We start from the raw sequence: 14,674 nt of genomic DNA, 5'->3' as shown, positions 1-14,674 counted from the left end.
TGGGTGGCATTTTGGACCACCCACCACACTAAGGAAAGAGGCTTCATTATAGTCAAACCATATATAGGGAATTCTGCCCGTGTTATTTTTTTAATTTTATTTATTTATCAAGGCGGTGCTAAATTTTCATTGCTGCATGTGGGCTCTCTCTAGCTGTGGCGATTGGGGGCTGCCCTCTATTTGTGATGCACAGACTTCTCATTGCTTCTCTGTTGCAGAACAAGAGCCCTAGAGTGCTCCGGCTTCAGTGGTTGTGGCTCACAGCCTTAGTTTTCCCCACAGCAGGTGGAATCTTCCCTGGACAGGAATGGAACCTGTGTCCCCTGCATTGGCAGGCAGACTCTTAACCACCGGACCACCAGGGCAGTACACCCCTTATTTTGTAGAAGGGCACACTGGGCTCCAAGCAGGGAAAGAATTTGCCTCAGTGTTGGGAAGAATCTAGAGTAAATGAAGAGAGAACTGAGACTCAGGCTTAGCCCTAGATCCTTCCAGGGCTCTGGATATCTTGGAATAGGGACCGTGGGCAGCAGGCAGTTGGGCAGCTAGGATGGTGATGGAGAGACCACGCATCTGGGGAAGCAGGGAGCCCTGGGTGTGCTCGGTGAGCCCCTACCACCTCCAAAGAAGCCCTGCCACCCACATCCTCGTCCTCATCTCGTTGGCCACCAGAGCTGGAGGCATCAGATGGCGATGTCCCTGCCCCTTCTGTCCAAAAGCCCTGTGACCATCAAACCTGTACAGCTCTCAGTTCTATCCATGTCTGTCCCTGCTTTTCCACTGCCCTGGTGGAGGCCACCAGAGTTGCTCACCCAGGTGATCTGCACAGGCGTCTTTGCTGCTTCAAGCCCATCTGGGCTCTGCATCTTGCATCATCTTTCTGAAGGGGAATCACCACCTCCTCTCCCTGAGCCTCCCTACCACTACTGTTGGGAACTTAGAGATTAAATCCTTCCTTGAGCTCCCAGGCCTGCTGATCCAGCCCCATCCCCCCCACCCCAACACACACACACACACACACACACACACACACACGCACCTCCAGCCAAAAGGAAATCTTGCCAGTTTGAGGGAAGGCATCCTGAACTCTGAAGCCTGCAAGCTTCTGATCATCCTGTTCTCTTAATGCCTGGAATGCCCTCACCCAGAGCCTCCACCTACCTAACTCCTACTCATTGCTCAGGGTGTCCCTCACTGTCACTTCCTTCAGGAAGCCCTCCCTGATTTCTTCCTTCCTTCCTTTTTTTTTACATTTAGTAGGACTTTTCATTGAAATATACATGCATTTTAATGAAAAGTATGTATATATATATATGTAAGATATAGATTATTTTAAAATATATGCAATTGGCTATATATATTGACCTATATAGCCAGTTCAAGAAATCATTTACACGTCACATAGACACTATGTGATTGGAAATACCATTTGGGGGTTTAATTTTGGTTATGGAAGCTGTCTAAAGATGGTCTAACCTGTCCTAATTGAGTTATCCTTAGTAGATTTTGCACACCAGTGATTACCCTAGGGGTTTGTCCATTTTAAAAGAGGGATTTTCTGTGTGATCTGGCTTACAATAAATCTAATCTTTCAAACTTAAAAAAATTAAGCTTAAAAAAATAATAACAAAAAAGGTATTTCCTAAGTAGAACTCCAGTCCAGAATTCTTGTCCCTCCAGAGTCAACTGTCCCCGCCTGTTCTTTCTAGCCCACTTTCTACTTTCTAAAACATTCACTCATACTTGATTGTCATTGCAGGGCTTAATCATCAGTCTATTCCAATTAGCTCCATCTGAAAGGGCCCCAGAGGAAGATCCCTGATTCTTGAAGTGTTAAAAACAACCACTATAATATGGGCTTGGCCAAAAAGTTTGCTCAGGTTTTTCCATAGGATGTTATCAGTTCAGTCGCTCAGTCGTGTCCGACCCTTTGCGACCCCATGAATCACAGCACGCCAGGCCTCCCTGTCCATCACCAACTCCCGGAGTTCACTCAAACTCATGTCCATCGAGTCTGTGATGCCATCCAGGCATCTCATCCTCTGTCGTCCCCTTCTCCTCCTCTGTCGTCCCCTTCTCCTCCTGCCTCCAATCCCTCCCAGCATCAGGGTCTTTTCCAATGAGTCAACTCTTCGCATGAGGTGGCCAAAGTATTGGAGTTTCAGCTTTAGCATCAGTCCTTCCAATGAACACCCAGGACTGATCTCCTTTAGGATGGACTGGTTGGACCTCCTTGCAGTCAAAGGGACTCTCAAGAGTCTTCTCCAGAACCACAGTTCAAAAGCATCAATTCTTCGGCGATCAGCTTTCTTCACAGTCCAACTCTCACATCCATACATGACCACTGGAAAAACCATAGCCTTGACTAGACGGACCTTGGTTGGCAAAGTAATGTCTCTGCTTTTTAATATGCCATCTAGGTTGGTCATAACTTTCCTTCCAAGAAGTAAGTGTCTTTTAATTTCATGGCTGCAGTCACCATCTGCAGTGATTTTGGAGCCCCCAAAATTAAAGTCTGACACTGTTTCCACTGTTTCCCCATCTATTTGCCATGAAGTGATGGGACCAGATGCCATGATCTTAGTTTTCTGAATGTTGAGCTTCAAGCCAACTTTTTCACTCTCCTCTTTCACGTTCATCAAGAGGCTTTTTAGTTCCTCTTCACTTTCTGCCATAAGGGTGGTGTCATCTGCATATCTGAGGTTATTGATATTTCTCCCGGCAATCTTGATTCCAGCTTGTGCTTCTTCCAGCCCAGCGTTCCTCATGATGTACTCTGCATATAAGTAAATAAGCAGGGTGACAATATACAGCCTTGACGTACTCCTTTTCCTATTTGGAACTAGTCTGTTGTTCCATGTCCAGTTCTAACTGCTGCTTTCTGACCTGCATACAGGTTTCTCAAGAGGCAGGTCAGGTGATCTGGTATTCCCATCTTTTTCAGAATTTTCCACAGTTTATTGTGATCCACACAATCAAAGGCTTTGGCATAGTCAATAAAGCTGAAATAGATGTTTTTCTGGAACTCTCTTTCTTTTTCGATGATCCAGCGGATGTTGGCAATTTGATCTCTGGTTCCTCTGCCTTTTCTAAAACCAGCTTGAAAATCTGAAATTTCAAACCCAAATGAACTTTTTGGCCAACCCCATATCTACTTCCACTGATCAAGGGCTCACAAGATGTAAAATAAACATCATCTCATTCCTCCTACCCAGCAATCCTGCAAAAAGGCAGCACAGGGCTTCCCTGAAGGGTTCAGTGGTAAAGAATCCACGTGCCAACGCAGGAGACAAGGGTTTGATCCCTGGTCTGGGAGGATCCCACAGGCTGAGAAGCAGCTAGGCCCATGTGCTACAACCACTGAGCCTGTGCTCTAGAGCCCACAAGCCGCAACTACTGAAGTCCAAGTGCCCTAGAGTCTGTGCTCTGCAACAGGAGAAGCCACTGCAGTGAGAGGCCCAAGTGCTGCAACTAAAGAAAAGCCCACACAGCAGTGAAGACCCAGCATAGCCAAAAATAACTAAATAAGCAAATAAAAATATATTCAAAAGGAAGGCAACATAACACCCATTTTAGAGATGACAAGACTGAGGCCCTGAGAGGGTTAGAAACCTGCCTTAGGTCACACTGAGCTAACAAAAGCTACATCAAGGATGCAAACCCTGACAAAGGCCTTTCTACCCTTCCAGCCATCAGAAAACCCTCTGTCCTTGTTTTGCTGTCTTGTTTGAAACTCGTTCCCTGTTTTACATGATGAAACAGAACCAGAGACATGAAGTTGCTCTGGTGTGCTATTTTTTTCCTTAAGTACAAGGAGATAAATAGCCATTTACAGTTAGAAAAAAAAAAAAAACGTTGATCTGTGTACTATTTAAATCTGCACGCAGCTAGCCGTTTTTATAGAGTGGAATTCCTGGAGCATCTCGCCTCTGGGTCTGCGGGGGTGGGGAGGCACCCATCCCCCAAGGCTCCCCAGTGTCCAGGGAGCAGGAGTCTGAGTTGATGGCATGCTCTCTGGGGTGTCAGGGCCAGCATACCTATGTTTGGGCAGATGCCCGGGGAGGCTCCTAATGGTCTGGCTCCTGTTTCTCACCCAGGAAATGTTGGAGGAAAGATACAAGTTCCCCAGCAAAGGACAAAGCCCCCTCCTTCCCCTTCCCTCACTGTACCTGCCACAGCCGTCCACCCTCCCCTTCCACCCAAAGCCCTGGCCGGGTTCCCACTTCTGCCTCCTGTGAGGGAGGCCAGATGCAGGAGACAGAGGAGGGGGACCCAGTCCAGGCCAAGAGGCTGTCCTGACGTGTTTATATTTACAGGAGGATGAAAACCAGAGATGTGAGGAAACTTTAGGGGCTGTGGCAGAGGAAGATGGGAGTTGGTAGAGGTTGTCCAGACACCGGGGATGGGATGGGATGGGAGTGACTTCAGAAAGGCGGCTGGGGAAGTCAGAGGACAATCAGGGGAACCCGGACCAGCTGGGGCCAGAGGGGTGGGTTTTTTGGACACAGACTGAAGGAGAGGGACCCTGGTGTATGAAAGACACAGGGAGGAAGCGGCAGACAGAGAAGGAACAGCCAGGCAGGTGGGGCGAACCAGAGCAGTGGGTACAGGAACTTCCCTGGAATTCCAGTGGCTGAGATCCCATGTTTCCACTGCGGGGCGCATGGGTTCGATCCCTGGTCAGGGAACTAAGATCCCACATGCCACACAGAGGAGCCAAAAAAGAAAAAAAGAAAACAGATTAGTGGGTGCAAAAGAGAAATTCAAGAGGGGAGACCGTGGAAAATATGGTCAGGGCTCCAAAAACCAATCAGAGAATTATTGTATGATCTAGCAACCCCGCTTCTACACATCTACCCAAAAGAGGTAAAAATGGAGACTCAGACATTTGTACACCTGTATTCATAGCAGCAAAATCCACAAGAGCTAAAAGGTGGAAGCCACTCAATTGTCCATCAAAGAGCAAACAGACAAACAAAATGCAGTTTTGTTTATATCCATACAGTGTGGTCCATCCATACAATGAAATGTTATCCTTCCTTAAAAAGAAAGGAAACTGTGACCTGTGCTAGGACACGGATGAACTTGGAAACTTGAAAACATCAAGCTAAGTGAAATAAACTAGACACAAGAGGACAAACATTGTACAATTCCACTTACACAAGATGCCTAGAATAGGCAGTTGGCCAAAGCCTTATGCAAAGAGCCAACTCATAGGGAAAAATCCTGATGCTGGGAAAGACTGAGGGCAGGAAGAGAAGGGGACGACGGAGGATGAGATGATTGGATGGCATCATTGACTCAAAGGACATGAGTTTGAGCAAACTCAAGGAGATAGTGAAGGACAGGGAAGCCTGGCGTGCTGCGGTCCGTGGGGTCACAGAGAGTCAGACACAACTTAGCAACTGAACAACAACAAGAATAAGCAAACTCAAAGAGATACGGTCGTGGAGTCGAGGTGACCAGCAGCTGGAGGAGGCAAGCACGAGCAGTTACTGTTTACTACATACAAACCCTCCTTTGGGGGAGATGAAAAACGTTCTGGAGATGGAGAGTGATGATGATTGCCCATTGAGTAAAGGTACTTAATGCCACAGAGTTGTTCACAAAATTGTTACAGTGGTGAATTTTATATTATATTTTTGTTGCTGTTGTTCAGTCACTAAGTTGTGTCTGACTCTTTGTGTGACCCCATGGACTGTAGCCCGCCAGGCTTCCCTGGCCATGGGATTTCCCAGACAAGAATACTGGAATGGGTTGCCATTTCTTCCTTCACGGGATCTTCCTGACCCAGAGATCAAACCCCAGTCTCCTGCATTGGCAGGTAGATTCTTTACCACTGAGCTGCCAGGGAAGCCCCATATATATTTTACTATAAGGCATCAAAACTGTAGAGTTCCAAGTGGGGAAGGTCAGAGAAAAAGCCAGACCCTGTAGAGCTCTTCCAACCTCATACAAGACAGGTATGGACACTGCCACCTGCCTCCCACCAGCCAAGATCCCCAGCCAACCAAATGTCTGGCTCTTGGCTGGCAAGTATTTCCCTCTTCTTTTTTTAAAAATGTTGTTTATTTATTTATTGCTTGTTTTGGGCTATGCTTAGTCTTCATGGCTGCACGGGGGCTTTCTCTAGTGGCAGCGAGCAGGGGCTATTCACTAGTTGCGTGTGTGGGCTTCTCATTACGGTGGCTTCTCTTGTTGCAGAGTGTGGGCTCTAGAGTGCGTGGGCTCAGTAGTGGTGACACTCAGGCTTAGGTGGCCCACACCATGTGGGGTCTTCCCAGACCAGGGATTGAACCCGTGTCCCCTGCATTGGCAGGTGGATTCTTATCCAATGGACCACCAGGGAAGTCCAGGTATTTTCCACTTTCAGTTGGCTGCTTTTCTGAAAATTCCCCTCACCAAGCGTTAGCAGGGACCTCCCTGTTCCCCCTTTCCTAGTAAAGACTGGCCATGACCGGCCAAATGGCCCATGGATAGGTAGGCTTGCAAAATTGAGTAAATAAAATTACAGGATGCCCAGTTAGAATTGAATGCCAAATATTGAAATGTTTGTAATTTATTTACACTAGAAAAAAAAATAGTCATTTATCTGAAGTTCGAATTTCGCTGGGCGTCCAGTATTTTATCTGGCAATTCTATCCTGGGAGCCTCTTGTAGAAACCATCAGGAGTGGCAGGTCTGCTCACTGGGCCCTTTAGGCCACCAATCGGGACAGTCCATCAAAGACTGCCTGAGCTCACACAGATGCCTAAGGCCACATCTCAGGGTTGGTTTTGCCTGGAGCATGGCGGGTGGACCACCCACCTACCCACCAAACCCTGTCTGAGGACAGTGTTAACAACAGCCTGGAAAGGAATAGTCCTTATCCTGCAGACCCTGACAGCCCAGAGGAGGGACACCTTATTTAGATTGGACATGTCAGGAAGGCAGCCTGGAGGGCATGCCCAGGGTGGGTTTTGAAGGATGAATAGGAGTTCATCAGGCTGCCTGTGGATGGCCTAGGAGAAGAGATTCTCCAGGGAAAGAAAAAAACAGGTGCCCTGGCTGGGAAGAAAAAAAAAAGGGATGAATGAGAGGAAGAGGAGAGGGCAAAGAAAAGACTGCTGCTAAGTCGCTTCAGTCGTGTCCAACTCTGTGCGACCCCATAGACGGCAGCCCACCAGGCTCCCCTGTCCCTGAGATTCTCCAGTATAGAACACTGGAGTGGGTTGCCATTTCCTTCTCCAATGCATGAAAGTGAAAAGTGAAAGTGAAGTCGCTCCGTCGTGTCTGAGTCTTTGTGACCCCATGGACTGCAGGCTACCAGGCTCCTCCATCCATGGGATTTTCCAGGCAAGGGTACTGGAGTGGGGTGCTGTTGCCTTCTCGAAGGAAAGACTAGAAAAAGAAATAGAGGAGGAAGTAGAGCAAGAAAGAGCATAGAGCTTGGATCCAGACGGATCCCACAGAGCTTGAGTCTGGCACTGCCCTTTATCAACTGTGCTGCACAGTCCTTTCTCCTCCCTGAGCCTCAGTCTCCTGATCTAGAAAGTGGGACAACAACGCCCCTTGGTAGAGCTGCAATGGGATTAAGGATAAGGCCCTTGAATAACTGTTGGGGAGGCAACTGGTTGGTGCTTTGGTGGATGTGGCGTCATCATCCACCTCTGTGTATCTTTGGAGTCTAACAGATGCCTCCTGGGTGGGTGGGAACGTGAGGCTGCAGAGGGGCTGGAAGCAGGAGGTGGCGGACCCTGGAGCCCTTTGTAAATACCGTGCTGAGGAGGGAGAGGAAGGTATTGGAGGGGATTTAGGAGCTCAGAGGTTCCAAGCTAGTCTCTGGTACGATGGAGCCGAGGGCTGGAAATAGGGTGAGGTGAGCAAAGTGCAGGGTCCAGTACTGTCATGTCTTAATTTTTTTAATTATTTATTTATGTATTTATTTTTAGCTATGCTGGGTCTTGGTTGCTACACGCAGGTTTTCTCTAGTTGTGGCGACAGGGGCTACTCTCTAGTTGCGGTCCACAGGCTTCTCATTGCGGTGGCCTGTCATTGCAGAGCATGGGCTCTAGGGCACACAGGCTTCAGTAATTGCAGCACGTTGGCTCAGTAGTTGTGGCTCAAGGGCTCGAGAGCACAGGCTCAGCAGTTGTGGTGCACAGGCTTAGTTGCTCCAAGGCATGTGGGATCCTCCTGGATCTGGGTTTGAACCTGTGTCTCCTGCACTGGCAGGCGGATTCGTTACCTCTGAGCCACCATGGAAGCCCCGCCTTTTTAAAAAATTGTGGCCACAGCACACAGCATGCAGGATCTTAGTTCCCAGACCGGCAGTGAAAGCACCAAGTCCTAACCACTGGACCACCAGGGAAGTCCCTGTCATGTCGTAACACTTTGATAATTTGTTCATCATGGAACTCTTTGCACTATATTGAAGTTTGTTGGGATTTTTTGTTATTGTTGTATTAGGGGCTTCCCTGGTGGTCCTTAGGGCTTCCCTGAGGCTCAGACGGTAAAGGATCAGCCCACAATGCAGGAGACCTTGGTTTGATTCCTGGGTTGGGAAGATCCCCTGGAGAAGGGAATAGCTACCACTCCAACATTCTTGCCTGGAGAATCCCATGGACAGAGAAGCCTGGTAGGCTACAGTCCATGGGATCGCAGAGAGTTGGACACAACTGAGTTACTTACACTTACTGGTGGTCCAGTGGTAAAGACTGCATTTCCACTACAGCGGCTCAAGTTCGATCCCTTGTGTGGGAAGTTTCCCGTGCCATGAAGTGTGGCCAAACATAAAAAGAAAGGAAAAAGAAAAACATGAAAATTACAAACTTTAAAAAAAATGTATTAAAATATGCTTTTCTTGATCTCTGAGTTTGGGGGCACCCCCTACAATTTTGTGCCCGAGGTGGGTTCCTCACTTGCTTCAGTCTAATCCTGGCTTGGGAGGGAGCCTTAGGGTCTAGGAGACCCCTAAGGGCAGCCCTGGGGAAAGCCGAGGAGCCACAGTACTGCCCGAAATTCAGCCAGTAGCATCGAGGGTACTGTATGCAGCTCAGTTCAGTTCAGTTCAGTCGCTCAGTCGTGTCCGACTCTTTGCAACCCCAGGGACTGCGGCATGCCGGGCCTCCCTGTCCATCACCAACTCCCAGAGTCCACCCAAACTCAAGTCCACCAAGTCGGTGAAGCCATCCAACCATCTCATCCTCTGCTGTCCCCTTCTCCTCCTGCCTTCAATCTTTCCCAGCATCAGGGTCTTTTCCAAGGAGTCAGCTCTTCGCATCAGGTGGCCACAGTATTGAAGTACAGCACTTGTACTAAATTGCGTTCACACACATGATCTTATAAGAGGCTTAAAGCAAGCTGGGTGAGCCTGCAGACAGGACAGAGGACAGAAGTTATGTGGCCTGTTTCATAAGATGATCAGACAGAAACTCAGCCATGGAGGTGGAGTCGGGGCCGGTAGCCCTGATTTCCAGCCCTTTTTCAGAGGACTAAGGCCTTGAAGGCCTGCACTGAGGGGACCACCCCCACTCTACCCCACCTGCCAAGAGCTAGGCCCAGAGCCCAGGTTGGACAAGGGGGGGATGGCAGGGAGGGTCTGGGTGTGGGGGTCTTCGCTGCCTGTGGGTCAAGGCCTTTTCCCCATCTGTTTCCAGGAAGATGGAATCCCAGGGCTGCTCGGTGGTAGTGAGAGTTCAGAGGACCTCAGCCTGGACTTGGGGGCCCTTCAGGGCAGTGAGTATCTCCAGGACCTGGGCCTCGAAGTCCTTTCACACAGCCAGCCTGGGGGGGCCAGGGGCAGTGGCCCCCCTAGCGAAGAAGCCAGAGGAGAAACGCCCCTCTCCAGCACTGCGGGGTCCCAGGCCCTCACTCGGAGACGCAGCTGGGAGAGGTCAAGGAGCTGCTCCGAGAGCCGGCAGAGGTCAGCCGCCCGCCGCACCACCGCCTTCCGGGACACACCTCCCAGGGTAGCCACACGCTGCTCCTCTCCCCCGCCACCACCTCTGTCTTGGTCACCTAGCTCAAGGGCCACCAGAGGTGTCTGTGCTATCAGAGACAGCCCCAGAGACCCCCTCCAGAGGTGCACACGTGCGTGTGGGCACACGCACCCGTGTGCACGGGTGAGCAGGCACACGCTGAAGGAGCGTGCACCAGCCCAACCTGGAGGCTGCGTGAAGCTGGCAGGCATGCTTGAACCCAGATGAGCACACCTGCCCTCGCACACCGGGGGTACACGCCCACACTCAACACACAGGCATGAACCCTCTCCCTGCTCAAACCCAGAGATGCCTAAATGTGTCCCTTGCATACACTAGCACAGAACCACAGACGCGCTCCTGTTTGAAACACAGATGGGTGCTTGGCACCGCCCACCCAGTACACTGGCAGCCCGAAACAGTGGAGTGCTTTAGCTGGGGCCCCCCCAACCCTCCCCAAGCCCCTCCTTCTCCCTCCACCCATCACATGCTTGTGTGCTCAGTCACTTCACTTGTGTCCGGCTCTTCTGCACCCCCATGGACTGTAGACCACCAGTCTCCTCTGTCCATGGGATTCTCCAGGCAAGAATGTTGGGGTGGGCTGCCATGTCCTCCTCCAAGGGATCTTCCCGACCCAGGGACTGAACCCCAGTCTTTTATGTCTCTTGCATTAGTAGGCAGATCCTTTACCATTGCACCACCTGGGAAGCCCCCACCCCTCACAGTTCTCCCCAAATAGTAATCTAATCTATGTAAAAAAGCAGTGGACCTGTGATGCAAATGGAACTTCAGCATCAAGTCCTCTAGCCAGGTTCCCTGTCCACCCTCCTGGTGCTGGGAGATCTGGACCAATCTCTGTGTCCTGCCCCCATCATAGGACCACCCAAGGATTCCCCCAGGCCCCTGTGCCTCGAATGCTGGAGCTGGGGCGACAGCCCAGTGGAAGAGACTGACTCCCTCTTGTTCTCCACCAGGCTCAGCATTGAATCCTCAGCTATGAATGAGGGGCCCTGTCTGCCTCGGACACTGGCCAGCCTTGCTCTGAACCTGCCAGGAGAGGGCCTGCAGGCCTGGACCCAAGGGTGTCTGCCTGGGGGTGGAACCCCTGCAGAGCAACCAAGCAAGGTTGGTGCAACCCCCAACCACCCCAGTTAATAACACAACTATGCGCCCAGCAGCTGGCTCTGTGGGACCCAGGGGTGCCTTACACATAGCTGGGGGGACTGATCCATCATGGTAGATGTCGCCCATGACAGAGGAGACGCTGAGTCTTAAGACTCCAGACCAAGCCTGAAGGTCCTTTGCTGGCCTGAGATCCTTGGCTGTAGCTGCCATCCCCTGGGCTAAGGAGCTCAGGCTTGTCTCTGAATCTTTGCAGCTGGGTGGAAGCCCTGTCTGTGACTGAACTTTGCAATGGAGAAGAGCTCGTCTCAGGTCTGGGGTTTTAGCCCAAAGCTGTAGAATGCACACTTGGAGCTGAGGCTTCCTCCTGGGTCATCTCTGCCCCGACCATGATTGGGTGGGGGGAGTTTCTGGCCGTGGCTGGAATTTGTGGCTCAGAATTCCAGAACTCCAGCCCACAGCTGGGGGGTGGTCCTCGGCTGGTATGGTCCTTTGCTCCAGCCCTCGGCTGCTATGGAGACCCATCCCTGCTCCTGTGCCCCAAGGCTGAGGGTAGCCCCTGTCCGAAGCTGGAGCCTGGGGACCCTCGACCCAGGGAAACTGCCTGCTGCCCAGGGTGTCTCCGGGCTTAGCGAGATGCTTATTCCTTGCAGGAATGTGACAGCCCTGAGAAAAGAGTGAGGTCACGGTCTGTTCCTGTGTCCTTTGATGAGATCAGCTCCCTGGAAATCTTTCCGGCTTTGGAAGTGCCGCCTCCAGCTGTTCAAGGTAGCCCAGCCTGGGGATTTCCTTTATTCAAACAAGTGGGATAGGGGGCTTCTGCTGGAGGGTCCCCTGGTTGGGGCTGGTGGAGGAAGCTTAGGGTTACCTTGGCAGGAATTGGGCAGAATGCCGGGGGAGGGGTGACATGGCTCCTCCATCATCTGCCCTTCCCCCTCACCCTCCCAGGGGACTCTCAAGCCAAGGTGGGCACAATATTGGAATGACCGCCAGGCCTCTCTTCCTCCTCTGATTCTGTCTCTTTCTTTATCTCTTTCTTTTTCTTTGAATCTCCATCTGAAGAGCTTGTGTCCCTCTGGTATCAGAAAGACCTACAGGCCAAGCCAGAAGCTACCACTTTCTTTTTTAAAAATTTTTATTTATTAATTTATTTTTTGGCTGCACTGGGTCTTCATTGCTGTGTGCAGGATTTCTCCGGTTGCGGCAAGCAGGGGCTACTCTTCAGTGCGGTGCATGGGCTTTTCATGCAGAGGCTTCTCCTCTTGTGGAGCATAGGCTCTAGGGTGCACAGGCTTTAGCAATTCTGGCACGTGGCTCGAGGGTTCTAGAACACAGGCTCAGTAGATGTGGCGCACGAGGCATTCCGAGGCATGTGGAATCTTCCCGGACCAGGGGTCAAACCCATCTCTCCTGCATTGGCAGGCAGATTCTTAACTGCTGTACCACCAGGAAACTCCAGGCATTTGCCACTTTCTAGCAAGTCTCTGAACCTCCTCTGCTTTCTCGCTAAGAAAGACAATCAGAGCCTCTCCTTAGCATCACTTTGAGGGTCCACTGACCTAATACATGTGAAGCTCATGACACACCCGGACGCTTCTGTCCCTGGCTCTCTGTCCTCTTTACAACTCTGCCCACCCCGAGAATGGCAAGCCCCGTCTGGACCGGCTCCCAGTCCGCAGGGGTGCGTTCAGGGGTTGTATGCCAGGCTGGTCCTGCCCCAGGGCACCTTTCACATCTATGTCTCCTGGGGTGGGGGCTGCTTCCAGGCCTGGACCCCCCGGTGCTGGAGTGCTTGGAAAAGGATCATGTGGAGCCGAATCATGTGTGAGTGTCTGACCCTTGGGTGGGGGAGGGACCCCCGGGACAGCCAAGGGGGTCAAGGTTTGGGGAAGAGGAATGCAGGGATGTAGCATCATTGCCCATAAAAGTGAGCAGGGCCCCCCACAGTCCCCCTCTAACAACCTCAGTCTCCTCTCCCACACTGACTTTCTCCCAGGCACCTCAGAAGGTTCTCGACAGCATCAGGAGGGGGTTTGGGGCTCCCAGTTAGAGGTCGCGCATCAGGACCAGGGCCGGGTCAGGCATTCACAGCTCGTTTGGGGGAACGTCTGTCACTGGGGGCAACCGCGGACTGTTTTTATCCAACCCCCCGCTCAGGTTGATTGTCCAGCAGGTGCTTGAAGAACTCCGACAGTACCATGGGTGAGTGGATGGGGGCTCGGTGTGGGGGATCAGCTGTGTGAGACAGATGCAGAAGGCAGGCATGGGGACAGGGTGGATGGGGTGGGGGACGCAAGCAGGGAACGGATACGGGAAGACAGGTGTGGGCACAGGTGGCAGAGCGGACGGGTCGAGGGGACGTGTGTGAAGACGGGGAGAAATGGGAGGGAACGATGACTGGAGAGGTGGGAGGAGACACAGGTGTGGGGAAGGACGGGACGCAGAAGCAAGCTGCCACCAGCCCTGCCGTACCTTTGTGCAGACGGGAAAGGGTGGCCCAATCCCAGAATGCTGCCATCTGTTGGAAAAGTCTTCCCGACATGTTGATTTTGTTTGGCCAAGACCTGTTACTACCCTCTGCTGGAAAACCCATCACCATGACCATGTATCCAAGCCCACATGTGGAGGGATGACGGGATCCCTGGTCATGGGCTGCACACCTGTCCACGGGAGCCCCGGAAGAGAGGGACAGATGAGGGGGCCGCTAGGGGTTGGGGGAAGGGCTGCCGACCCTGGTGCTGTCCCCTCTGACCTTGCAGGGCCCGGCAGAGGGCTCGATTGTCAGTCTGCCCTGGAGGAGCAGCTTCGAACCTCACCTGGTTTGAGTTCTTGTCTGAGTGAGTACCCAGAGCTGCGGGCGGGGCCGGCACTGAACTGAGAGAGAGGGGCCTGAGTTGAGATGAGGGTCCCCACCCTCTTACTGGAATTGCCAGAGCAACCTTGGGAGTCGCAGGGGGCTCCTCATACTCCCTGTGAGAGCAGGGGAAGATTTCTCGGAGGAGGTGACAACTTGAGCTGGGTTCCAATGGGAAAGTAAGAGTTGGCCAGTGTGCTGAGATGAGATGGGGAAAAGAATTAGGTGCCTTCCACAGGAACGGTGTCGGGGTGGGGCTGGAAGGAGGGGGGGGGTAGTCAGCAAAGGCCAGATCGCCACTGGGAAGCAGAAGTCCACAGCTCTGTGGTGACCAGTGATGGTGAGCACCATCAAGGGTGCAGACCAGAGGCATGGAATCTCCCTCCAGGGACTCGATTCTGCAGGGGCTGGGTTTCTTTGTATTATATGTATTATAATAAATACATACAATGACTTAATATGTATTTATTAAATGAGAGTGTGCTGGTCATCCAGAAGAGGTAGGATCTAGGGCTGGAGTGTTGGGTGGGAAGAGGGCAGGGGGATTTGAAAGACATCCCATGGGAAGAATGAACAGGGTTTCAGGCTGATAAGAAAGGAAGCAGGTGTGACTCAGAGAAAGGAGGCAGAGATGGACAAGGTCCATCAAGGCACCTCAAGCTTAAGACCATGTCACTTTCCCCTAGCCAAACCCAGTCCCTAAGTCTGCTGGAACTTTGCAAACCTCCATAAATGTTTT

The 14,674-nt window shown here is 51.6% G+C and overlaps 1 protein-coding gene across 5 annotated transcripts in view; it reads left to right on the top strand.

The window, feature by feature from the left end:
• ARHGEF18 (Rho/Rac guanine nucleotide exchange factor 18) overlaps window positions 1–14,674 on the top strand; it is a 104,887-nt gene that overhangs the window by 25,742 nt on the left and 64,471 nt on the right. For 4 of the 5 annotated variants that reach the window (XM_055428932.2, XM_055428934.2, XM_088838971.1 and 1 more), the window contains 6 exons: window positions 9,643–9,904; window positions 10,934–11,084; window positions 11,735–11,849; window positions 12,848–12,905; window positions 13,239–13,283; window positions 13,841–13,918. In XM_055428932.2, coding sequence (XP_055284907.1) covers window positions 9,643–9,904; window positions 10,934–11,084; window positions 11,735–11,849; window positions 12,848–12,905; window positions 13,239–13,283; window positions 13,841–13,918 — 709 coding nt within the window. Of the gene's footprint in view, window positions 1–9,638; window positions 9,905–10,933; window positions 11,085–11,734; window positions 11,850–12,847; window positions 12,906–13,238; window positions 13,284–13,840; window positions 13,919–14,674 lie in introns of all 5 variants that reach the window. The other variant, XM_088838973.1, reaches the window with a different exon arrangement.

Source organism: Moschus berezovskii, chromosome 8, assembly GCF_049115385.1.
Source record: "Moschus berezovskii isolate FMDL1 chromosome 8, NW_MosBer_1.0, whole genome shotgun sequence".
NCBI classification, from domain to species: domain Eukaryota; kingdom Metazoa; phylum Chordata; class Mammalia; order Artiodactyla; family Moschidae; genus Moschus; species Moschus berezovskii.
Note: the sequence above shows the minus strand (reverse complement) of the source record. Positions and strands in the feature narration are given on the sequence as shown.